This window comes from Nicotiana tabacum, chromosome 15, assembly GCF_000715075.1.
Source record: "Nicotiana tabacum cultivar K326 chromosome 15, ASM71507v2, whole genome shotgun sequence".
NCBI classification, from domain to species: Eukaryota; Viridiplantae; Streptophyta; class Magnoliopsida; order Solanales; family Solanaceae; genus Nicotiana; species Nicotiana tabacum.
The window spans coordinates 21,985,550-22,012,219 of record NC_134094.1 but is presented as its reverse complement, the minus strand read 5'-3'; the positions used below and the strand labels follow the sequence as shown (position 1 = coordinate 22,012,219).

General features: G+C 36.4%; 1 protein-coding gene and 1 long non-coding RNA gene across 2 annotated transcripts; one reads left to right on the top strand and one right to left on the bottom strand.

The window, feature by feature from the left end:
- The first annotated feature begins 4,025 nt into the window (after positions 1-4,025).
- Positions 4,026-24,545, top strand: LOC142169426 (uncharacterized). Its single transcript, XR_012699162.1, has 3 exons — positions 4,026-4,159; positions 4,526-4,593; positions 24,251-24,545. It is a non-coding gene; the product is annotated as an uncharacterized LOC142169426 (long non-coding RNA).
- LOC107787121 (glutamate receptor 2.7-like) lies at positions 4,600-9,424 on the bottom strand (the record flags this gene model as incomplete). Its single annotated transcript, XM_075231808.1, has 5 exons — positions 4,600-5,723; positions 5,841-6,247; positions 6,881-7,193; positions 7,586-8,142; positions 8,608-9,424. Coding segments are annotated over 5 exons (2,691 nt in total), but the record flags the coding sequence as incomplete, so codon positions are not given.
- Positions 24,546-26,670: the final 2,125 nt, after the last annotated feature.

Sequence of the window (26,670 nt, the reverse complement as noted above, 5' to 3'; positions counted from 1 at the left end):
TACACTTTTTAGCCCTTGGCTCTAATTTTCCATCATTTACATGCATGTATGCAGGGCAACCAAATATCTTTAAATCAGAATAATTAGCAGGAGTATCTGACCACATTTCCTCTGGAGTCTTAAAGTTCAAAGGTGCAGAAGGAGTTCGGTTTACAATATAACAAGCTATAGAGATAGCTTCTGCCCAAAAAGCGTTTGTCAACCCAACATTTGAAATCATGCAACGAGCCCATTCCAAAAGAGTTCTATTCATCCTTTCTGCCACACCATTTTGCTGAGGTGTCATTCTCACAGTACGATGCCGAGCAACTCTTTCATTCTTGCAAAATTCGTTGAATTCACCATTACAAAATTCCAAGCCATTATCTGTTCTAAGTCGCTTAACCCGCTTTCCTGTTTGCTTCTCAATCAAAACTTTCCATTGTTTGAAATTTAAGAAAACATCACTTTTATTTTTCAGGAAATAAACCCAAACTTTCCTTGAATAATCATCAATGAAAGTTAACATATACCTGGCATCACATTTTTATGGGGTACGTGAAGGACCCCAAAGATATGAATGAATGTAATCCAAAGTACCTTTTATTCTATGAATTGCTGGAGATTTGAAGCTGACTCTTTTCTGCTTCCCGAACACACAATGTTCACAGAACTCCAGATTTCTGGTACTTTGGCCACATAAGAGACCTCTTTTGCTGAGGATGGAAAGACCATTTTCACTCATATGCCCCCAATCGCATATGCCACAATTTGGTGATGTCAGAATCTGATTTATCTGATATTAAAACTGCAGCAGCACCTGTAACAGTAGATCCCAAAAGAGTATATAATGTACCAGATCTGTGTGCTTTCATGATCACAAGAGCACCATGAGAAATTTTCAGAACCCCACCTTCACTTGTGCACTTGCACCCAAGAGATTTTAGAGTGCTCAAAGAGATGAGATTTTTCTTCAAGTCAGGAACATGTCTAACATCGGTGAGAGTTCTCACCACACCATCGTACATTTGATTCGGACTGTACCTTTTCCAATAACTTTGCAGGCAGCATTGTTGCCCATCAAGATAATTTCACCTCCAATAGATTCATATGTGGTAAATAAATTTCGATTGGGATACATATGATAAGAACAACCCGAATCTAAAATTCACTCATTGTTAGATTTGAAACTATTATTAGTTGCTAAAAAAATAGTTCCCCCGGTCTCATCAGCAACTACACTTGTTTCGGCAGTGTCAGTATTTTTGTGCTCATTTTTCTTTTGTGTATGCTTTTCTTTATTTTTCAATTTAAAGCATTCATAAATAATGTGAACTTTCTTATGATAACATTTGCACATGACATTTCTGTATCTAGATTTTGACCTTGATTTAGGTTTCTCACTACTTGAATATTTCTTATTGGATCTACCTCTTATGAATTCTCCTTGGTTTCCACTAGTTTTCCTAGTAATATCTCTATCTATTTATTCTTTTGATTTCAAAACAGATTTGATATCTTTATAAGAGATATTATCCTTTCCATAAAGCATAGTATCTCTTATATGTTTAAACGACTGGGGTAAGGAAATAAGCAATAACACAACTTGATCCTCATCTTTGATTTCATCATCTATGTTACTTAAATCTATAAGAAGAGAATAAAAAATATCAAGATATATAAGTATAGAGGTACCTTCAGCAAAATGAAAAGTGTAGAGTTTTTGATTTAGGTAAAGCATGTTTTCTACTATTCTTTTCATATATATGGTTTTAAGCTTTTCCCATATACCTTTGGCTGAGCTTTCTGCTGCAACTTCACGCAAAACCTCATTTGAAAGATTTAAAATAATACCTATTTTTGATTTTTTTGTCTATGACGGCAAACTTCTCGTCCGTCATTTTATCTAGCATCTTCTCTTTTTCTTGCAGTGCCAAATCTAAGCCATCCTGAATTAGGATAGCTTCCATATTTAATTGCCACATTCCGAAGTTTGCACTTCGGCCAAATTTCTCAACATAAGACTTTGTTAGAGTCATCTTGGCTATTTAAACTAAACCGGTTAGATCTGGCTCTGATACCAATTTGTTAGGATCGAGTTACTGGGTAGTGCGAAATTTAGCCAAACAACGTTATAATGACAATTACAAAGACAATGCAAGTTGATAATAACAACAATTAAAGAAGATAAAAAAGACACAAATTTAATGTGGTTCGGTCAAGGTGACCTACGTCCACAAGCGGAGATAAGCAATTTTACTATACCAACACGAGTACAAAAGAGAGTACAAAATTAGAGTAAATACTCTAATTAGTCCCAAATACCCCAAGAGAATAACCTCACAGGATTACTCCAAAGAAAGGGTTCACACAAGTATTTCCCAACACTCACTTTCTTACAAAATACTCTATAATGAAATAAAGGAGGGGAAAGAAAGACAAGAGTGAAAAACTCTTGAATTGGTGTGTTTTCAAATAAGGAGAAGCTCCTCTATTTATAGCAATAAATCCTTGGCCTAATAGTGGATATTATATCATGACAAATATCATGATCCACAAATTTTATTATATTGAATATTATGTCATGATAAATGTCATAAAAATTTGGTCATATTATAATTTTGCTGCCGCACGAGAACTTCTGACCGAAAGGTCTAAGATTTACACTACTACATGAGAATTTCAGGCCCCGAGGTCTGAAGTTTGCACTGCTACAAGTGAACTTCAGACCCAGAGATATGTAATTTGCACGGCTATATACGAACTTAGGACATATGTGTCTGAAGTTCGCATTGCTACAGAAAAAACTCCAGACCCGAATATCGGAAGTTAGCACCGCTACATACAAACTTCAGACTCCTAAGTCTCATAAGTTTACGCTCCAACACGTCATCAACTTCAGACGATTAAACAAAACATTCTGATAAAGGGGGTATTATCACAAATTATTTCTTTTTCGGTAAACGAAGATAAATGTGGAGTTTTAGAATTAAATCTGCAAGCTAAGAATCGTTGGATAAACCGGTGATATCGATCTAGCTAGAGGGAGAAAGAAGACGAAGATGAAGAGGAAATTAAATTGATATGGCCAAGGACGTTTTTCTTTCAACGGAATCGTGAAGATGGTGTATGGACTTTATCTCTTATGATTTTATGGCACTAACTCATAACATTGGAATTTTATAGAGTAATAGGATTGGATTTAAATTTTATGAGTACAATTTTTAAGGTTTTTAGCGTTAACTTATTATATTTTTAAAGTTATGGGTTCATATCGACTATTTATGTCATTTTAATGAATTTTTATATATAAATATTTACTATATCGAGAGTTATAGATTCAATTAACCTCGTCGGTAACACATTACATGCGCCCCTAATTATAGTGAAACTTCAACATCTCGAAGTTGGTGCATCGTTGGCAGCACAAAAATGCAAAACCTTTTTGGGTAGAAGGGCAAAAATATCTTTTTAAGTCAATTTTAACGTATTTGTGTATAATATTTAAAATACTAGGTATAGATTAAATGAAAGAGTCCAAATAGGCTGTTGTGTGAAATTTTTAGGAAAAATGACACTGTATAGCGCGCTCAAAATAATTGTCGAATAAATATAGTATATTTTTTGTATATTATATACAAAAATTATACAAATTTATACACTTTTTCGACCATCGAATATAAATAGTTTCTAATGGGGGTTAAAATTTTTAAAAACTAAATTTTTACGTGCCAAAGTCCATCTAGGAACCATGGGAATAGTTAGGGATCTTTATACAAATAGCTCGTCGAATTTGTTGTTTATTTTTCTTAGTTGGTATACATAAGTTATTAGTGCATAGTATAGCGTAAGTACATATTATATATATATATATATATATATATATATATATATATATATATATATATATATATATATATATATATATATATATATATTGCTGCGGCGTGCAACCCGATCCATATAAGGTGAGTAGCTATTTGGGTTAATTCTTCAAATAGAGAGGTTATTTATGCAAAATAAAGGCTATTACGCGTGAAGGGGCTACGGGAAGGAAATTGCAAACAAAAACGAAAAGCTAAAGAAAGGATAAGAGGGGTTTAGAGTTGCCGACGAAGTTCATACACAGGCAAACAAAATTTGCCTTCTGCCATACCCTTTTCTCGCCATTGACGCACCCGTAAGAAAGCTTTCCATTTTCTTTAGTTTTTCTCTTCTCTCTTCGTTGTTTGCTTGTCAAAATAATTATTTCCCGTTTCAAATAAAAGTTAGAATTTGGATGATTAAATAGAGAAGTTGGCATTATGGTTTTGAATTGGCGGACCTTATTATTTCTAGTAATAGAGTTTATTAACATTATAAGTGAGTTTTAATTGTGGAATCAATTCAATTGGTGTATTTTAGTTGTTTGAGTGATGTTGAGTTAGTACCGGAGGATTTAGAAGGAGCTCAAAACCTAAGGTTTAAGTGTAGTTGATTTTGGGTTTTTTGGTTGGTCCTTATATCCTATGACTCGAATTGATGGATTATCTTGTATTATTGTTAGATTAACAAAATACTACAGGGTGACATGGGAGATGGTGTTTGAGGCTCGTGCCGTAGTTGTAGCTTGAGGTGAGTGGGAACCCTCTCTATTTCTAGTATTTATTTATGTGCTCCTATTTGTTAAGTACTATGTGTAATTGACTACTTGTACATGAGATTTTATGTGAATTACTTGTTCTTACTTGTGACCTGTTGTGAATTACGTTGTATCATAGTAGCCCGAGACACTTCATAGACGATAATGCTATATATGACGAAATACGTGTTGGAAAGTATTAGATTCTATATATGGCTAAGGCGTTGAGCCTGTAATTGTAGTACAACGAGAGTGTGTAATTGAACTAAAACACAGACATATTGAAGTTAATGGAAAACATGTCCATTGCAGTTCCAAGATTCAACAGAACACCTGATCAGAGCCATTGAATATTCTCTTCTATCAAATCGCTCTAACATTATCTGATTTGTTTTTCTGCACAATGGAAGAAGTAAAAATGAATTTAATACCATGTAAGAGTCATGTTAGAGGCTTACAAATATTAAAACTATCATAATCCGTTTCTGCACCAATATACAAATCAAAAGCTAGAAAAGAGAAAACATCATTGTCCTGCACTTAGATCAACCGCCGACTGAATGACACTCTCCTGAGTAGTACTAACTGCTACATTCTCTTCATGTAAAGGTGGAGTTCCTACCTCTCCTGGAAAATGAAAACTCTGCTCTGTATAACTAGAAATGCTTGGACTTGGTGGTCCATTCGTTCGTGGGGAAGATAGCATTGACAAGTTATCATTTGGACTATGTGAACAATCCATATGTGCTGAATCTCTCATTGTATCTCTTAGTTCACTCTTCTTGAAAGTATGGCAACTATAGTCCTTTCTGTCGAACTTTCTAGCCATGATTCTGACTCTTTCACGGAATGAAAGATTAGATCGTTTTATGATGTGCCAATACTCCTGCATGAATTTTGTCAGAAAGATGAGGAGAGCCAAAATTGCAGCAACTGCAGCTATGACAAAGAGTCCCCAGAAGCTATCTAGGCCAAGACTATTGGAGGAAAGTGAAGTGCTAGAATCTGAACAAGTAGATTCCCCAAACCATGCTTTCTCTATTTGTACCATCTTTTCACTTTCTGTCACACTTAAAACTGCCCTTGAAACATCAGGTACTAGTGGAGATCCCATTGGGAAGACCTAGATGAAAATCACAAGAATGATGAGATCATAATATTACCGCCTTAGATCGCCTCTACCTGTTATTCTTGTACTAAACAACAACAAAATATATTGAGAAAAAGAGGAGTTACTTACAAAGCCAAAGCCATCAGCCTTATATGTAGGTCCAACGGTGGTAAACTTCGAGCAATAATTTGCAAGGACAAGCTTCACATAAGGAATCTCATCAAAAACAGCAGCAACACCGCCATTTGCACTACCTTTAGAGAGTAAATCAACACATTCCTCTGGAGTGTTATAATACTTAAGCCTATCCTCATCAAAGTTCATTTTTCTTAAAAGTCCCGGTACGAAAGAACCCTGTAGGTAGCCCACATACTCCTTATTCTTCAGAAGTTCTTTTACATCTTTAACAGTTGGCTGGAGTTTTTCAACTGTTAACATTGACGTAAGACTTGCTGTGTAGCTTGACGTCAATATTAGTACTACTAGAAACCAGATAACTAACACAAACCTAGCCAAATTGCTTACTATCTTCTCCTCTGCCAGTATCAAGATTCAAAAAGGAGAAAATTCAGATTAGAAGTTTAAAGCATTGCTATATATAAGAGTAATAGCTAATTCAGATTGAAGTATGTTCTCTATTTATGTATAGAGAGAGTAGTTAGATACTCCTCAATTTGCCCGATTTGTATATACAGTTAGACCTCTCTATAACAGCATCCCTATATAACAGTCATTCACTATAAAAGTCAAGTTTTTCTTGAAATTGATTTTTATTTTATGTTATAATATATTTCCTCTATAACAACACTTCACTATAGCAACAAAAAAATATCTAACAAATAAGACTGTTATAGAAAGGTTTGACTGTACTCCCTTTATTTCATTTAAATGACGGTGTTTGACTGGATACGAAGTTTAAGTTAAAAAGAAAGACTTTTGGCATATATCATAAGTGCCAACTTGTGGTCTTAAATACTTAAACATACCATGACATCTATATGAATGTAACATCATGTAACTAAAGATAAAATGAGAAGTTTAAGCTAAAAGAAATTTCAAATATAGAAAGGTATCATTATCATTGAAACAGATTAAGGAACAGACTAAAAAGAAAAGAGTATTATATAAAATGGAACGAGAAAGTACTAAGGAGGAGAGGGAAAAATTACTTTGTGCAAAGACCATAGTTGAGAAGGCAAACCAAAAGATCATGCCAACTTGGTGACTAGGAGGTCCTCTGAAGTCTTCATTTACTCTGTGTTCAAGTAGCCAAATGACAAAGCCAATGAAAACAAAAGAACAAAAGCTTGTTAACCATAGCTCCCAAGTCAATGGCTTCAAGAATACCCATGCACTATTGCTATTATCGTCTTTGATTGGCACCATCATTGTAACTCCAGATTCTGTGTATGGTAATGTGAAATCAACATATTGTGATCTATTCGAGACAATGGTAGTGTCCCCTGCAACAGCATCAAAGGTCTGCTCATTGGTTAGTACTAGCAACTTGTTAAAATATGCAAGAAACATATTTATCTTAACACCAAAGATGAAGTGCAGGCTCTTTAGTGGAGTAACAAAAGAAATCTTAAAAATAAGGAAGGAGCTTCGTTTTTTTCTCTAGCGCATTCTAAGGTAGAGTAGGCTGATGGGACGACATGCACATCAGAGAAATAGAATGGATTTCACATCGATAGAAGTCAAGTCCTTGTCTTTCTCTCAATATGTAATAGCATTTCCAAACACTTCATATCTTTTGGGGCTGTCTAAAAATTCCATAATTTTTGTATGATGTCTCTTGCACTGCCCTTTCTGAAAGGTTTCAAAGATACAAATGTACTGATAAAGATAAAAAGGGAAACTAAGAGATTTACCCCAAGAAATACTTGATAAATAAGATCGTCATAACTTTCAGTAAACTTTCCCGGAGCTGCAAATGGAACATATTCATAAGGAACATAATATGGTAATGCTTCCATCACTGCGTCAAAAACATTAATGCAGTAACCTGTTACTGTTGTTGTGTTAGTAGTAAAATCTGTTGTAACTTTCACAAACTCACTGAAACCATCCTTCACTGGAACTCCAATCTTCAATTTCTTCCCATTTGTTGGAATCACCCAACCTTTAGGAACAGAAGTAGTGTCACCAGGCCATATAATAGACCCAAAATTAGCCTTAGAAATTGAATATACATTGTTTGTATTTCTCAAATTCAATTCTTTAACAATCCCATTTTCTCTTGTCCAAAAACCAATTCCTTTTGCACCATTACCAATCACATTAATTATTTGATAAGCTGGTGACTGCAATTGCCCTTCAACAATTTGGAAGTCTCCACTAAAGCCTTTGAAAGTAGTGTTTAGTATAGCCTGAAGAAGCTTTGGACCATCCTTGGAAACTCCAAAAGCTTCAAGATCTGTTGCATTTCCTGAAAATTTTAGAGATGTCAAAATCAAATTATTTTTTTTAACCTGACCAAATCCGTCCAAGTTTAAACGGGTTGGATTATGACCCATTTGTTGACTTGATCGAACTGTTTGAACCATTAAACCCAAAATGGCCCATCAAACTATTATGTCAAAACAGGTTAAATAGAGTAACCTAACCTAAAGATACAAATAATTTTTGAAGATTCAGAACTATGTAAAATATGAAGAACTTAAGCTAATAATTTAAGAAAAATACTTTTAACTTTCACATTTTTTTCAAACAGCAAAATGAAAAAGAGGGGAAGGTTGGACCATGTTGGACAAGTTGGGTTATATGATCTGTTATCTGATCCATCTTGACCCAACTCATTTTAATCCAAGAAAACCTTGGTCGAATTGGGTTATGATCCGTCCATTGATTTAATCGTCCAATTTGATCCAACCCGTCCATTTTCCATTTGTACCTGAGATGTTTGGTTTTTGAAAAGGTGCTCCAGTGGTTCTTGATTTCTCCACTGCCATGGCTAGTGCAGTGGCTGAATCATAAGCCCATAGTCCAAACACATTCAATTCTGCATTAAGAATTGTTGGATTTTCTTGTTGAAACTTCAATTTCCACCTTGTAGTAAAATTTTCAAGCCTTTTATTTCTGGGGACATAGGACTTCACTCCTATAACACCTTGCATGGCTTCAATAGCTGAAGAATCCATAGAAGTGAGTTCATTTGCCATAGCATCTGTAATAATCCAAACATACTCTTCACTCATCATTCCAAGTTCTTTGGCCTTAGTAAAAATTCGGGTACCAAGTGAAGTTGTCATATGCACAATGAAAACCCGAGTTTGCATACTCATTAATTTGGAAAGTTCATATTTTATCTGAACATCAGTGGCGAATTCAGGAATAATACTTCGATAAGGGATACGTGCATTAATTTTTTCTAATGCATCTGCCAAGAATGGTATAATTCCTTCTCCAAATTGATTGTCAGTATATATAGGGACAACTTCTCTCCATCCAAAAGATTGGACAATGGAACTAATGGTTTGAACTTGAGAGGAATCATTTAGAGTGGCACGAATGAAGTATGGACTACGAAATGATGAGAGGGAAGGACTTGTAGCAGAAAATGAGATGATTGGTACTTGAGATTTCTCTCCTAAACCAATTATGAAATCAGCTTGCATTGATGATGTTGGACCTATTATGGCTTCCACTTCAACATTCTTCAATAGGTCTAGTGCTGCATTTTCAAAGAAAGAATCAGTAAAAGTAGAGTTTAAATTTCATACAATAATAATCATGAAAGAAATTATTTTAAATAATATTTATTGATATTCAAAACATGATAAATAACATGTTATATAGAAGGTAATTTTATACTGATAGATATAATTTCTTCACACTATTGGTATATATAAGTTAAACTCGAGAATTTTTGCATTATTGAGGCTCTTAAAAGGTAACTACGGGTTGCTCTGATGGTAAGGAACTTCCACTTCCAACCAAGAGGTTGTGAGTTCGAGTCACCCCAAGAGCAAGGTGGGGAGTTCTTGGAGGGAAGGATACCGAGGGTCTATTGGAAACAATCTCTCTACCTCATGGTAGGGGTAAGGTCTGCGTACATACTACCCTCCCCAGGCCCCACTAGTGGGATTATACTGGATTGTTGTTGTTGTTATTGTTAAAAGGTAACTACGGGTAATTATCCATACTAACTGAAGTTACTAATCTGGAAAATAAACAGATAATCTACTACAACAGTTAAATTACATTAATATTATAGAAAAATTTACCTTGCAGTATGTAAGTTAAGTCCAATAAAAGTATCTCTGAGTAATAGATTTCAAAGAAATCAAAATAAAGAAGAGAAACGTGTGTATTCGTTAAAATTAATCGAGGTGTATATAAGTTGACCCGAATACCACAATTATATAAAATAAAAAAAAGTTGTTCTGGGGTTGCATTATTGTACTAGTATAGTACTTAGCTAGCAAGATTCACCATGGGAATCTAGAAAGACCTGTTTGGCTGTTTCTGGTTAGCTAAGGCTAGATTTTCGACATCCTTGACCTTCGATATAAAATATACACTCCCCTAATTTAATAGTCAACTTACCTAAAACACAATGCCATTTGCTATAATATGATGTACTTTATTTGTTATATATTATATATCAGTCGATCTAACTAGTTCATGCATGTAACTATCCCCGCTAATGGTTCAGTTCGGCCGGTTATATTATAAAATTTGTATCATACTAATTTTTCGGTTATTCTATTATGTATATCTAAAATTAGACTTTTAGAAACTGTATCTATCATGTCGGTTTCTCTTCGGTATCGGTTCGGTTAATTTTCGATATATTTTTAAGTGTCACTTAAAAGCCACTAATAGAAGCAGAATGCAACAACACACGTACTTTTATAGGATTTAGTAAAACTATCTAGACATTTTTACTATTTAAAGGGTAATGAATTAAGAAAACATGAAAGATGGTCAGAGTATAGATCTATCAACTATTCTACAACATCGTAAAAGAAACTAAACAAAGACAAAAAAAATATAAATCACACGAGTGGAAAGATTTTAAGTAAGTTGGGACTCAAGAATAAAGTCTATAGGAGATTAAATATTCGAAAATATAAATTTAAATCATACGAAAGAAAAAATTCAATACATTGTAGTTTGCTATAATCGCTAGAATACCTTGTGTCTTGCTAGTGAATATGTTGGAAATAATTTAGTTTCAATAGTAGTATAATAGGTTTGGGAATAAGGATTTTGAGTTTAATTACTTGTTGGCTTGTAATCGTTTTCATAATTTCAAGACCTAAGAAAAATGTTAATGCTTTATTATTTTCAAACTTAATATATAGATATATTTTTTTCATGTAAATATATTCCGTACGGTATAGTTCGATATTTTTTCGGTTTATTTTCATAAAATAAAATACATACCTAAATTATCGGTACAATTATAGATTTATATAAAACTTACGGTTTTATTAAAAGAAACCTAAAAATCGATTCGGTTCGATATAGTTCGGTCGGTTTAGTCGGTTTTTAAATATCTATTGACACTCTTACGTGTACCTGCATGCTTAAACACTGGACCAAAGGAACTGTTCTTGCCATGTCACCAACCTATTTTTAATATCTCGCTACTATTTTTTTGTTTTCACGCCGTCCGGGGATCAGACTAATTCAGATTTGTATTGTGTAAGGTCTTAGGGGGAAGTGCTTTTCTTCTATTCTTAATACTCGAATCCGGAACCTTTTAATTAAGGGTGAAGGGATCAAAAATTATATTCTTCCTACCACAATCCTTTACGGTCATTATCTTATAATTATTTTTCGGACCCCGTGCATAGTGGAAACTTAGTGCATCGAAACCTTTTAATTAAGGGTGAAGGGATCAAAAATTATATTCATCCCACCACAATCCTTTACGGTCATTATCTTATAACTATTCTCCAGACCCCGTATATAGCGGGAGCTTAGTGCACCAGAACCTTTTAATTAAGGGTGAAAGAATAAAAAATTATATTCATCCCACCATAATCATTTACGGTCATTATCTTATAACTATAATTCTCCGGATCTCGTGCATAGCGGGAGCTTAGTGCACCAGAACCTTTTAATTAAGGGTGAAAGAATAAAAAATTATATTCATCCCACCACAATCCTTTACGGTCATTATCTTATAACTATTCCCCAAACCCCGTACATAGCGGAAGCTCAGTTCACCGAGCTGCCATTCTTATCGTATAACTATTCGCTTATTCATTTCATAAGTTGTTACGGGTCCTCTTTTCAAACCGACAGTCTGGTCGTTCAAAACTTTCTATGGTATTAGCTAGAAAATGTTAATAGTAAATTATAAGGGGGGAAAGATACGTACATTAGTTATGAAACAGTGGTTTTAAATTAAACAAGTAACCATATCTCATATTTTTTCGTTCTTAATTAATACTCGACTGACTAATCAAGACATTTAAAATAGTACGTCGAAGTTGATATATTAGAATATTGAACTTACCGAACCTGACATTTCTATATGTTCCAAAAAGAAACCAAATTACTAGAATTACGAGTCAGTGCCATATGTTTCCAACGCATGTACCTATACAAAATTATGTTTGTTTCCAATTATATAATCAGAAAATAGGAATTAGTGACGGACGAATTTTGTAGTTGAACGACATATTTTCATTATTACTAACGATGGATTATTATAAGTGACGGATTATCGAAAATTCTATTAGTTATAAGCAATTAAACCGTAGATAACAATAAATTTTGTAGGTAATTCTTTTTCTTTTATATAAATTATAATCAGTTCTATGAACAAATTTCTAGCTTAATTAAATTATTACTTACAAGTTTGAAGTTTGAACTGGTCAACTGGACTAACAAGAAATGTCTGTTACTACCACTCTACCATGATATTCCTGTCTCCTATATTAGTACTAGTATTTACTCCAAATTCTTTAAATTTTGGTTGAAAAGGTCAGAAAGTCAACATCAAAATGACTAACTATTTAATTTCTAATAATTCTTAATCATACATGTACCAATCTACCACTTGAATAACATTAATAGAATGTCAAATTGAAATCATCATGTGACTAGCGCATTTCATGAGAAGTTTTTAGAACTGTTATTGAGTTATGGAAATAAAACACGTATTAATTATTTACTTGGAGTAGATTATTGATTTTGTGCTGTTATGAAGCTTTCTTAAGTTGAAATTCGTGGTGTAATTGAAAAGTTTAATGTAAAGAAAAGATCCAGTAGCTATATGCTTGGCTTTAATTATTTGGCTTAAACTAAAGCACTTAATAAATCTTTTGCAAGAACACAATGAAATTATAATCAGAGCCATGATCAGAACTATAAAAGTCAGATAAAGCCATGGAAATACAGCTTAAACCCATTTTCCCAACCCATTCATCCATGTCCATCACAACTCCAACATTTATGGGAGCTGTTGTTTTTCTGTTTTGTGCCATGACCATTTCCATGCAGAAAAATATACCTAAACATAGGAAGAAGAAAGAGAAAGAGGAAGTAGAAGAAGAGACTGAGAAAAAGAGTTTGCTTGTTTTCTTTCTCATATTGACTAAAGATGTCTTTGAGTCTGATTAGTTGGACAGTTATTATAGTTTTATAGAGAGATTTAACTACTATTCATTATGACATTTTAATAATAAGTTTACCAACAAACTTTAGGGGCTCTTGGGGTTATCTTGAATCAGTGTAGGTACTAAGACGAATTTTAAATTCTTCTCGTGCTTATGTACCTTTTGTTTTCTTTTCTCGGTGTTGATTAGGTCAGCTTATCTGTACTTCAACTAACTCCGCCAGATATACCTTGCTATCGTTTGACACCATAGATTATATCGAGTAATTATATCTACCAAGACTTCATACTTAAGTAGCTTTGAATTGTATACTATAGAAATTTCATGTCACAACTAGTAGGTAGTAGCAAATTATGAATGACTTTTGGACGTGCTAATTAATAGCACTAGGGTTTAAGTTATAAGGGTGATATTATGGTATAAAAAGTTTTTACACAAACAATATTATAGCATGTTAATTATAATTTTTGTTCGTTACTAGTTAATTAATGATTATCATAGGGAAAAGGTGTATTTATTTTATAAGTGATCTAATATAAATAATTTTTACACATATCAATGCATATAAACAAAACTTGATTAATTAAGATCATTGATCATGTACAATTTAAGCGATTTGGTGATTGCTCTTGAGTCATATAGACAGTAGATGCATGTCGTAGAGTACATTTTGGTGACAATTTTTTGAATTTTGGATGACCGATCATCTATAATTTAATTACGACCTTTTTGCATTTAGTTTTTCCTCTTATTTAGGAAATTCTAAGCCTTTTGGTTTGGATCACTTATTTGTAGTAATTTATAGTGTTGTTAAAAAAAAAAAGGTCGGCGGAGCTAGAAGTTTACACACATGTTTTTGTATAACTTTAGTCCAAATTATGTTAAAAAATCCACTAAATATATAGAAAAGTTAAATTCAGAACTTAGTTACTAACAAACTTATGTTGTTATCCTAAAATTTGAAACTCACAAAGTTCAAATTTTGACTTCCCCGGATGGAAAAAGACAATTGTTTAAATACTTGTAGAACTTTTCTTTCTCTTAGCAATTTTAAACTTAAGATGATTTTTAAAATGGCTCATGCATATCGCAGAAATTTCCTTAATCGCATCTTATATTATCATAACTATAGTGGATCTTTGTCTAATACTCTAATCAATGTGTCACTAATGGGTCCTCCGTTGTTGGATACAATTAGAAAGGATAAATATTTACACTTCTTACCTGACAGTGATATTTCTTGTGTCAGCGGTTTATATTCTTTATTATTATTATTCTTATTTTCTATAATATTGTGAATATCTAATTAATTACAAAATGAATGTGCAGGGTTGTAAGAAAGATTAAAGAATCAAACTCCCAATATATATTACGAATTTAATGCATTAACCAGCTCGTACCTCTAACCAGACATTTTTAATTTTTAGGACAACAAGAGTGATATTTCAATACATCAATTATAACGATGCCAAATGATGATTAGAGAAGTGTAAACCGAAATAAACACTACCAACCAAAAAAATAAAATCGGAATTACCTATGAAATTCGTCTAGTCTATTGCTAACAATTCTAGCCAATAGGATTTTTTTTATAATCAATCATTAATCCGTCGTAAAATTAACTTAGCGACAAAAATATGTTTAGCGACAAAATCTATCTGACGCCAATTCCTATTTATTTTGTAGCAAATAGCAAGCAGGACTCGCTCGACTTATCTTCAGTATTGTTTGTACTATTAAATGTCGAAGAGATTTTGTCTGTCTTTTGTTGTATCCCGTTCTTAAAACACCCCGATTTCTAATATTCTTAGGCAGGGCGTATGTCGTGTGTTAATGACAGATTCAATTGAACTCATAATTTTTGACGTGAAATAAAAATTTTATGTAAAATTTCATTAAAATTGCAAAATAGTAGATATAACCATAAATTTAAATATAATGGATTCAATGCTAAAAATCTTAAAAGATAAACTCAAAGAGTTTATATTTTGGATCAGCCTCCGCTCATAAGATTCAAACTTGAAATATTTTATTACGGATGAAAGATCTCATTTATCCTACCACATTCCTTGGTGATTGAGTTGACCTATGATAGTGCATGTGCATTGAGTTCTTTCTTTTTTAAGTAGTGTGAATTAGGGTATTGTATAGGGTAAAATACGCTATGCTAAGTAATTGCATAAGAGAGTGACACGTGGAGCCGAAGGTAGAGGTTACCTAAAACCGAAGACAATTGTTCCATTTGTTACCGGAAAGAATGATGCTCGTAAAGATGCAGTAAATGCCTGCCACTCGGTAGCATTTAATGGAAAATAGTCTACAACATTTAGTACACTGCCTGTTACAAAGAATTTGTCATTCATCCAGTCGTTACACATTCTTCAATGACCCTCATAATTGACATTAAAGAAAGGCATGATCCTAGGACCTTGTTCCCTAGATGTAACTATAAATAGTGAGCTTTGTTATCATTGGAAAGGGTAAGAATTTTCTGGCAAACTTACGCTATAATATATTCAAAGCTTTATACAATTTTACCTTCTTGATTTCATTATTGTTGTGCCCGGAAGCCTTGCTCCCGGAACTACTGTTTCTACTATTTTATCTTCATCTCAAGGCTAATTATTGCATATTTCGTCAATTCTTTTATTAGTTCAGGATCGAATTAATTCGCTTGTCTAGAAAATACGTATAAATTCAACTGTACCATTTTACGGGTAAACAGTTTGGCACCCACCGTGGGGGCCTAGACAGTCCTTGCCTCTTTTACTAACGTGTTTTGATTATTTGTTCATAGAAAAAAATCACAAAAATAGCAAATAATAGTGTTAACAACACACAATCTTGAGACCCAAGGAGACCAGCCTTAGCCCACGGATTCAATCAGTGATACCCGCAATGAGGGAAACAATACCACGCTGGTCCACGGCAAGCGGTACCCGCGACGTGTTCGGGAGGCGATTCCCGATGATATTGAAGAGGAGCATGTTGTTGAAGAGGTAAGGGTCCTGCAGGAGCAACAAGAGGTCATTCTAGGCCATCTCACACGGCAAGATAAGGTTATGACAGAACTAAAACATGCGTTGTCGGGTTCTTCCAATAACGTAAATGGACGAGGTCTAGTTCCTCCCGGTGCTCCCACGAATCAAACAAGGTAGAGGGTCGACAACAACACCCCGAGGGGCGAGGTTGGCTCTGATGGGGCCGGGGGAGCGGGTCTGGTCACAACAACGAAAACGATCCCTTCAAAAGCGAACTCTTAAGGTTTATAAGGGAAGTGAAGGCTCGTATAGACAAAATCCCGGGTGCACCACCGATGCTAAAAGGGCAAGACTCAAAGAAGTATACTCAATTGTCGTACAAACTAAGCGCGGCACCAGAATTAATCCCAAAGCTGTTTAAAATGCCCAATGTGTCGAAATATGATTAGACTTCGGACCCTCATGAGCATATTACCACCTATACAATGGCGGTGAAGGGGAACGATTTAGCTCCCCATGAGATTGAATCTATTTTGCTAAAGAAATTCGTAGAGATCCTCACGAGGGGAGCCTTGATGTGGTATTCGTTGTTGCCCAATCATTCCATAGATTCCTTTGAGATCCTCACAGATTCTTTTATTAAGGCCCATGCCAGGACTAGAAAGGTGTAGGCTCGAAAGGCTGACATATTCAGAATTGCACAAGGAGAGTCTGAGTTGCTACGGGAATTCGTCACCCGGTTCCAAAAGGAAAGAATGTTTCTCCCGGCGGTTCCAGATGAATGGACGGTTGAAGCATTCACCAAGGGTTTGAATCCGAGAAGTTCTGATGCTTCCCGAAAATTGAAGGAAAGCTTGCTCGAGTTCCAAGCGACGACTTGGGCGGATGTTCACAACAGGTACGAGTCCAAGATAAGGATTGAAGATGATCATATTGGCTATTCGGCGTCGGCAAAAGGTTAGAAGAAGAATAAGGAAAAATCAAAAGACGATTACGACTCAGATAGACGGTCTTCGAGGGGCCGATTTTTGCCCTACTAACGGGCCGAAGGACGCGGCAGAGGTTTCCATTCGGCAGATAGGTTTGTTACTGATAGAAAAACTGATCGCGATTGGAACAATAGATCATTGCATGACAAAAAAATGTCAGGTTCTTGGGATCTTTCCTATCCCAGGCTATTAGAATGCAACTTCAACGTCAGTGTAGTAAAGTTGGTTTCGGCTATGAGGAACATTAAAGAAGTACGGTTCCTGAAGTCGATGAGGTATGATCCCAGCCTGAGGGACCCTAATTTTGGGTCCCATCTAGCTGTTTATTGCACACATTGCTATCAATTTGCAACTTATTGAAGTTATGATACACATGTGTTTCTCTCAACAATAACAACAACAACCCAGTATAATCTCACTAGTGGGGTCTGGGGAGGTTAGTGTGTACGCAGACCTTACCCCTACCCTAGGGTAGAGAGGCTGTTTCCGATAGACCATCAGCTCCCTCCCTCCAAGAACTCTTACATTACATTTTAATATTATAATATGATACATTAGTTATATTCTTTGCGATTTAAATTAATAACAGAGTTTGGAGTAGGTCAGTCAATTAATTTACAGAATATTACAAAAAAAAAGGGTATTGCTTTTGATAATAATAAATGTAGTGGAGTCAGATGCTTAATAGAAAATTTCTAATATCTAATGTTTCAACAACTTAATATTTGATACAAATTTTAAAGTAAGTGAATGGTTCTAAGCAAATATTTTAGATTTTTGTATTTTTGTTTTGTATAATCTCAAGGAAAATAGAGAATAAACAAATAAATTATAATATTTAACTAATAAATAATATATGAAGATGGTGAAAATACAAAATAGAGGATAAAGGCATTACATTCAGCATAAAAATAAATACAAAATGAACATCACTTTCATTTTTCAAGGGATTGAAATGAAAGAGTTGCAAAATGAACATCATTTTGTTTTGTGGTGCGAATACCACGGGACGAATGGCCACCTGACTGGGCAAGCCGACATCTGCATGAAGAGGTGGCGATATTACTGAAAAATGGTCATCTCAGAGAATTCTTAAGTGACCGGGCCAAGAAAAATTACGGTCGCAACCGTGATAATGCGGAGCCCTCAAAAACAGGAGAAGACCCCCGCGCCAGACGATCAACATGATTTTTAGGGGAAACGAGATTAACGGAGTTACCTTCTCGCCAGCAAAAAAGATGTAGGTATCAATAACCCACATCAAGAGACTCCGAGAAGTCACTGAAGACGACATCACTTTCACGGAGGAGGATGCAAACGGATTATTGCTACCGCACAACGATGTATTGGTAATTTCTCTAAATGTATTAGATTTTAAAATCAAACGTGTTTTGGTGGATCCAGGGAGTTTGACTAATATTATACAGCTGAGGGTATTGGAACAAGCCAAACTTACCAGAAACATCATTCCGGCTACAAAACTCATCGCCGGATTCAACCTCGTAAGCGTGACAACCCGAGGAGAAATCCCGTTGCCCACAAATGCCGAAGGGGTGATGAAAATGACTTTTTTCGAGGTTGTGGACGGTGACATGGGTTACAACATTATTCTGGGAAGACTGTGGTTGTACGATATGAAAGTTGTGCCTTCAACGTACCATTAGTTGCTGAAATTCCTGACTCTCAAGGGGAATAAGCAGATTAAAGGCGATCAACCGGCGGCAAGGGAGGTGAATGCGATTTTGGTCTCCAGTAGTAAAGGGAAGGAGCATGTCTAACAATTACAGGAACCGGCACCTAATACCGAATCAAATAAAGTCAACCAGGGGGAAGAGGCATCAGAATCTTATCAGGTGCCGAGGTATTTCCAGGTACCAGAAGAGATGGACGCAACGAAGTCCACAACGGAAGAGCTTGAGCAAGTCGCGTTATTTGAAAAGTTCTAGGATAGGAAATTCCACTTGGGGACAGGACTACACCCCGAGATCGGGTCTGGATTTATTGAATTTCTTAAATTTAATGCTGATTATTTTGCATGGTCGCATGCGGATATGACATATATCCCGACGGAAGTGGTCGTACATAAGTTGAGCTTGGATCTCGGCATCCCCCTTGTAAGACAAAAAAAAATGCCATATTACAGAGGCCAGAAATAAATTCGTCAAAGAAGATGTAGCTCGCCTACTTGATATGGGTTCGATCTGAGAGGTAAAGTATCCAGACTAGCTAGATAACGTAGTAGTAGTTCCTAATAAAATTCTCATGTGTGTAGACTATAAGGACTTGAATAAGGCGTGCCCAAAGGACTCGTTCCCACTGCCAAACATCGATCATATGATTGATGCAACGGCCGGTCACGAGTTAATGAGTTTCCTCGATGCCTATTCATGTACAACCAAATTAATATGAACCCGGAGGATCAAGAAAAAACTTCATTCATAACGAATTTCGGCACATATTGCTATAATGTGATGCCCTTCGGGATAAAGAACGTCGGAGCCACTTATCAATGGATCGTAAACAAGATGTTTGAAAAACATATAGAGAAAACCATGGAAGTTTATATACACTATATGCTTGTAAAGTCTTTGAATGCAGGTGATCATCTTAAATATTTGAAAGAAACTTTTGACATCCTAAGAAAGCATAACATGAAGCTTAACCCCGAGAAGTGCGCGTTCGGGGTCAGCTCCGGCAAGTTCGTGGGGTTTCTGGTATCACAAAGGGGGATTGAGGTAAACCCTGATAAGATCAAAGCCATCGAAGACATCCCGGACAAGCTATCAAGCATGAAAGAAGTTCAAAGACTCACAAGGAGATTGGTCGCTTTGAGCGGGTTCATTTTCCGGTCATCAGAGAAATGCCACCGTTTCTTCGCTCTGCTCAAAAAGAAAAATAACTTCGAATGGACCTCGGAATGTCAGCAGTCTTTGAGAGATTTGAAAAGGTACTTGTCAAGCCCTCTGTTACTATCAAAGCCGGAGGAAGGTGAAACATTGTTAATCTACCTAACAGTCTCAGAGGTAGCAGTAAGCGTCATTTTTGTCCGTGAGGACGAAGGTACGCAATCTACCATTTATTATGTTAGTAGAATTTTAACGGGAGCAGAAACTCGCTACCCACATTTGGAGAAGCTAGCCTTAATTCTCGTAGTCGCCGATCGAAAGCTGAGGTCTTACTTCCAATGTCACCTGATAGCTGTGGTAACCACATTTCCCCTGCGAAATATCCTTCACAAACCCGAACTCTCGGGTAGATTGGCTAATTGGGTCGTCGAAATGAGTGAATTCGACATAGAGTATAAACATAGGACAAGTTTTGGCTGACTTTGTGGCCGATTTCAGTCCGGGATTATTGCCTTTGGCAACCAAAGAAGCAGTGATGGTGTCAGAATCGACATCGGGAGTTTGGACCTTATTTACGAACGGAGCTTCCAACGTAAAAGGGTCCGGGATTAGCATAGTATTAACAACGCCTTCTGGAGAAACCCTAAGGCAGGCCATAAGAACGGTCCCTTTGACTAACAACGAAGCAGAGTATGAAGCTTTGATTGCAAGACTCGAATTGGCCCAGGGACTAGATTCTAAGGTCATAGAAGTCAAATGCGACTCCTAGCTGGTGGTAAATCAGGTCTATGGGATCTTCAAAACCAAAGAGGAGCACATGTAACAATACGTGGTGAAGGTTCATGCTCTGCTTGCTCGATACCAGGAGTGTTAAATTACGCACATCCCGAGGGAAGAAAACACATAATCGGATGCACTAGCTAACCTCAATTCGTCGACAAAAATGAAAGGATCAGATTCCGGGATGGTAGTACAGCTCATGCACTCGGTTCTGGACGCAGATAGCTATTATGAGGTAAATACAACTAACTTGGTCTAGGACTGGAGGAATGATATTATTGACTATCTCAAACACGGGAAGTTTCCCAAAGACTCCAAGGCATCTCGGGCGTTGCGCGCCAAAGCGACACGGTATAGCTTCAAAGGAGGCCAACTGTACAGAAAATATTTCCAAGGCCCGCTGGCCCAGTGCTTGGGAGCCTCCGAATCTAATAATGTTATGCGAGAAGTCCACGAATGGATATGTGGAAATCATTCGGGCGTAGACTCCTTAGTACTAAAACTAGTAAGGGCAGGATATTATTGGCCCCGAATGGAATAAGACACCAAAGCTTTCGTGCAAAAATGCGATAAGTGTCAATGCCACGCACCACTAGTACATCAACCAGCAGAACCATTACACTCAGTTCTATCTCTATGGTCGTTCATGAAGTAGGGAATGGATATCGTCGGATCACTGTCGCCGGCCCCTGGTGAGGTAAGATTTCTTTTAATTTTAATTGACTATTTTTCGAAGTGGGTTGAAGCACGTCCTTATTAGAAGATCGGCGAACGTGAGGTGGTGGATTTCTTGTGGGAGAACCTAATTTGCAGATTTGGAATACCAAAAGAGATAGCCTGCGATAATGGTCCACAGTTTATAGGCGCAAAGATCACAAAGTTCCTTGAAGACTTGAAAATAAAAAGAATCACATCTTCGCCCTATCATTCTAGCGAATCGGAATCAACGAACAAAGTGATTATACAAAATCTCAAAAAGATATTGGAAACAGCTAAAGGTAGATGACCTGAGGAACTACCTGGAGTGCTATAGGTGTACCTAACAACGGCCAAATCGAGCACAGGAGACTCTTTTTTTCCCCTTGTGTACGGAGCAGAAGTGTCACGCCCCGAACCTGGTCTTGTACGTAACACGGCACCCGGTGCCTGACTACATGCGACCGAGCGAACCAACTGCTGACTGAATCAACATGTGGTATCATAACATACTGAATGCGGAAGATAAGCTAACACATGCCGATATACCGAAAGTCTGGATGATATAAATCAAGTGCGGAAACACTAATATAATTCTGAAACATATATGTAGCAAACATTGCTTAACATGAAAAGTGTAACACCTTGGAAAAAAAATCGAAGTACTTAATGTAAGGCCCCAAAAAATTTCGCAAATGAATTCAAGGGTTCGTAGTGCGGAGTAGGCTTACGTGTGCGGCTCGGACTTTTTGGGTTGAACAATGCACTGAAAATTAAAGAAAATTTTTGGGCAGAAGAAATGCACTTCCGCGGCCCACTATGCGGCCGCAGAATTACTCTACGGACCGCATAATGGTCGCAGAGTGAGATAGGCAACTGGGAATTTTTTTTGTCATTTTGCGGTCCATTATGCGATCGTAAAACGATTTCGCGGGCCGCACATTGATCACAGAACCAGTTTGGAAATTCTGCGGAGGAAGGTTCTGCGGTGCATTATGCGACCACAGAACAGGTCTGCGACGCACTGTGCGACCGCAAACTGATCTGCGGACCGCATAAGGGGCGCACGGTGGGGCAGGCCAACTCAGTTCCGGCGGCCCATTTCGCGTACCGCATATCAATTATGCGATCGTAGATCCTGTCCGGGGCAATATTTTTGAGGTTTTTATAACCTGACCCTACTTTGTTAAATAGACTATTTGTCCCATTTTTTAGCAAAAACCTGACATTTTGAGAGTGAGAGAGTGCTCTAGAGTGAGAGAGTGATCTTCAACAAATTGTCCTTCAATTCTTGCTCGAATCTTTGATGATTAACAAGGAAAACTCACTAGGTCTTCATCCTAAAGGTAAGATTCTACACCCTAACCCTCAATTTCGAATTTTGTCTAAAACATAGGTAATTAACAAGATAATTTGGGCATGAGAGTTGTTTATTTTACATGCATGTGATATCAAGGGGTGTAGGAAGATTGTTGAACTAAGCATGGTAAAGAATGGGTTGTGGGATGATGGCATCCTCCATAAAAGGACCTTGCAACCTTAATTCACACCTAATGTTTGATAAAATGAACTAGAACCATGATCATCTTCCTAAAATAGATTGAAGTTGCTAAGAATTCCGGAACTAGAGTTTAAGGAAGCTCCATTGAGGTATGTTGGTTAAACTCTTCTCTTAGAATTGGATCCCACGATATTCATATAATTTATGTAAGTCCCGAGTGGCTCATCATAAAATTGGCTATTCCGAGTAAGTTTGTGTTGAAATATATATGTTCAATAAGTATCCCATATGCTTTATTCATGTTATGTTATCAAGCGAGGATGTGTTCAAAATATGGGTTGTGCATTAAAAATGTTCGACTTCAAGTCAAGTTCAAACGAAGGCTATTATGCCAAATTTTATGAAATATCTTTATGTGCCTAAGACTCTTAATTGCTCACATGTGTACTACAAACCTTGAATGGAATTGTAATTATTGTTTAGGATGATGATGATGTTTGAAATTGAAAAGGTGATCATGAAACACTAAATGCGGCCAACATACCACGAATGATTTTATAATTTTGGCCACTAGTGTCAATGAAATAAAAATATGTGAAAGAAGTATGAAATGCGATGATTGACATAAAAGGGTTGATGTCCTTAATACGACAGCCTAGTCGATCTGGTCGTGATCGGACACCATGCTGCACACATGGTGGTGATTGTGCTGGAAATTATAATTGAAATTGTGACTGTGGTTGATGTCTCTAGTGAGATGGCCTAGCCGATCGGGTAGTGATCGGACTCCGTGTTAAAAGTACGGTGGTATTGGTATTGAGAGTGATTGTGGTTGATGTCTCTAATGAGATAGCCTAGCTGATCGGATCGTGATCGGACTTCGTGCTAAAGATACGGTGGTATTGGTATTGTGAACATTGGTATTGTGAACGATGGTATATCGGTACTAAGAATCTCCAACCTAAAAATATGGAAATTAATTTGAACATTGTCTTGATCCTAAATTGAGGTTTGATGTTGTTTAAGGTTTCCATTGATATTTATGATATCTTTGTTTATATTATTTATTATTTTATTGAAAGGGTGTTTTGTCATTCATACTAGTACTATTCCATATGTACTAATGTCCCTTTTTGCCGGGGGCGTTGCATCTTCAATGGATGCAGGTGGTTCCACAGCAGGAGTCATTGATCAGTGATAGCGGTACATCCTCTTCCCAGCAGACTTGGTGAGCCCTACTTTATTTCGGGGTCATGTATCTTTTGTTCCTCGTGTATTGTGTTTGAGGTATAGCCGGGGCCTTGTTGTCGGCATTATCATAATACTCTTCTTTATCTATAGAGGCTCCGTAGACATAGTGTGGGTTGTATATTGGTGCTGGGAAAGTCAAACTATGTTGTGTTGTGGTTGTATTACTTGTTTTATTTGAGACTTTAAAATGATGAAACTATTGGTAATGAATCGGTATTGTAGACATGATCATCGTATTGTCTAACGAAATGAAAATATATATTATCTCCATTCATGAATGAGTTTGGGTAGAAGGAAATATAATAGGCTTCTCGGTCGGGTTTACTCGGTTGAGCGCCGGTAGCACTCTACAATTTTGGGGCGTGACAAAAAGCCTGCGACTCTATCTAACTGTTACTCTAGTCTATGAAGCCTTTAATGAAGTATTGAAAACACTGATTGTCTGTAAATACATAAAGACTGTAACGTAATGGCAATGCCCAGAAAGAACTGGGGCTCACCAAATAGGTGGTACGAGGATCCTAGCGCTTTGAATTGTCAACCTGTAAATCATTACATGCATCGTGAGATGCAGGCCCCGAGCAAAAGGGACGTAAGTACATTTGAATTGCACTAGTATGTAAAACAACTGAAAGAAAGAAATATAAATGGTGAAACTGATACTGAGTTGATGACTGAGAATTGATAATTGATAACTGAAATGATAACCATTTAAACTGAAACTTAAATGATAACTGATAACTGATAAAGGAAGTAAGGATATGAATACTCCCTCTTCTAAATGATGAACAACATGTTTGTCTGAATAAATAAAATGCAACCTCAGGCCTAATATATATGTGCACAAACTGCGACCTCGGGGCCCAAGTATACGTATACATAACTGCGGCCTTAGGCCCAAAGATGCATAAAGCATAAACTGCGACCTCAGACCCAAAAATGGATAAAGCATAAACTGTGACCTCAGGCCCAAACATGCATAAAGCATAAACTGCAGCCTCGGGCCCAAATACAGGTGTTCAACATTCAGGGATTTAAAAACAAGAGCTGAGAATCGTTCTGTAATACATGATACTGAAATACTGAACCATACTGAGTTACATGATACTTGAATGCTGAATAGAACTGGACTGAGACATGTATTCATGAACTGATTATGAGAACTTATGCTCCAACTATTTATGACATGCTGGTAATCGAGATTGAAACTCATGAGAATTAAACACGAGTCTATATTGATTACGCACTAAGCTCACAACGTTCGGAATGAAAGTCATGAACGAATTATGAAGCTAGAGAATAGAAGTTCTGCAACTATTCAAGGAACTAAAGTTAACTATATTTTTTAGGCAATTAGTAACGTTGTAAAGAAGCGTAGTGTAGGGAGAATCATTAAAATTCCCAAACATAGAGAGTTAGCCTCACATACCTTAACTTCCTGCTCTTGAGCGTAATACAACATTCGCCAACCCTTTCTACTTTAATGTATATCAATTCAAGTCAAAGGGATTCCATATTAGTAATAATACTCATGGTTTGATTACTTAGGTATTTTATCAAATACTTGGTGGGCATAAAGCTTCATAGCCCTCATAAATGGTGTTTCTACATCCAACAAGCCATTTTCTTGCTCCTACATAAATTCTAAAATCTCAAATTTCTTATAATCATTATCATTATTCTTCACCCATAAGATAAACAACACCCTTAACCAATAATCAACAATCAATAACCCAAACATATAATTGTTCATGTTTTTCTATCAAACCCATCAACTCATATCTTATGAACATAGAGTCTATAATCATTAATCCAATGGTATAATCAATTAGAGGGTGAGGACATTACCTTTTTGAAGTTCAATCCTCTTGAATTCGAGTTCTAGGGTTTCTTCTCTCAACAATGATTCCCCAATCGAATATCTAATGATTTGAAGGGTTTACCCATATGAATAAGGTATTGGAGAATTGAAATCAACTTAGAATCATCATTAGAACTTATCTTGGATGATGGAGGGACCTTTGAGGAGTTAGGTTCTTGAGAGCTTCCCTTTCTAGAGAAAATTTTTATTTTTTGGGGTTTGGGGACGAAGTAGGTCTATAAAAATGATCCTCCGGGTGCGCTCCCGCGCACCTGGACGAGCAGCAGGGGCAGTAGCACTGCCACAAGTGCGCGGCCGTGCACGGGACCATCTGGGCACGCGCCTAGGCGCACATATTGCGCATTGTCCAGTAAAATGCACATAACATTTTACACAGAGATCCGTTCGGGCTCCACAATATGTCGTTGGAAAGCTATTTAAAAGGAATACAACTTTAATGTTTCGCATTTTCTC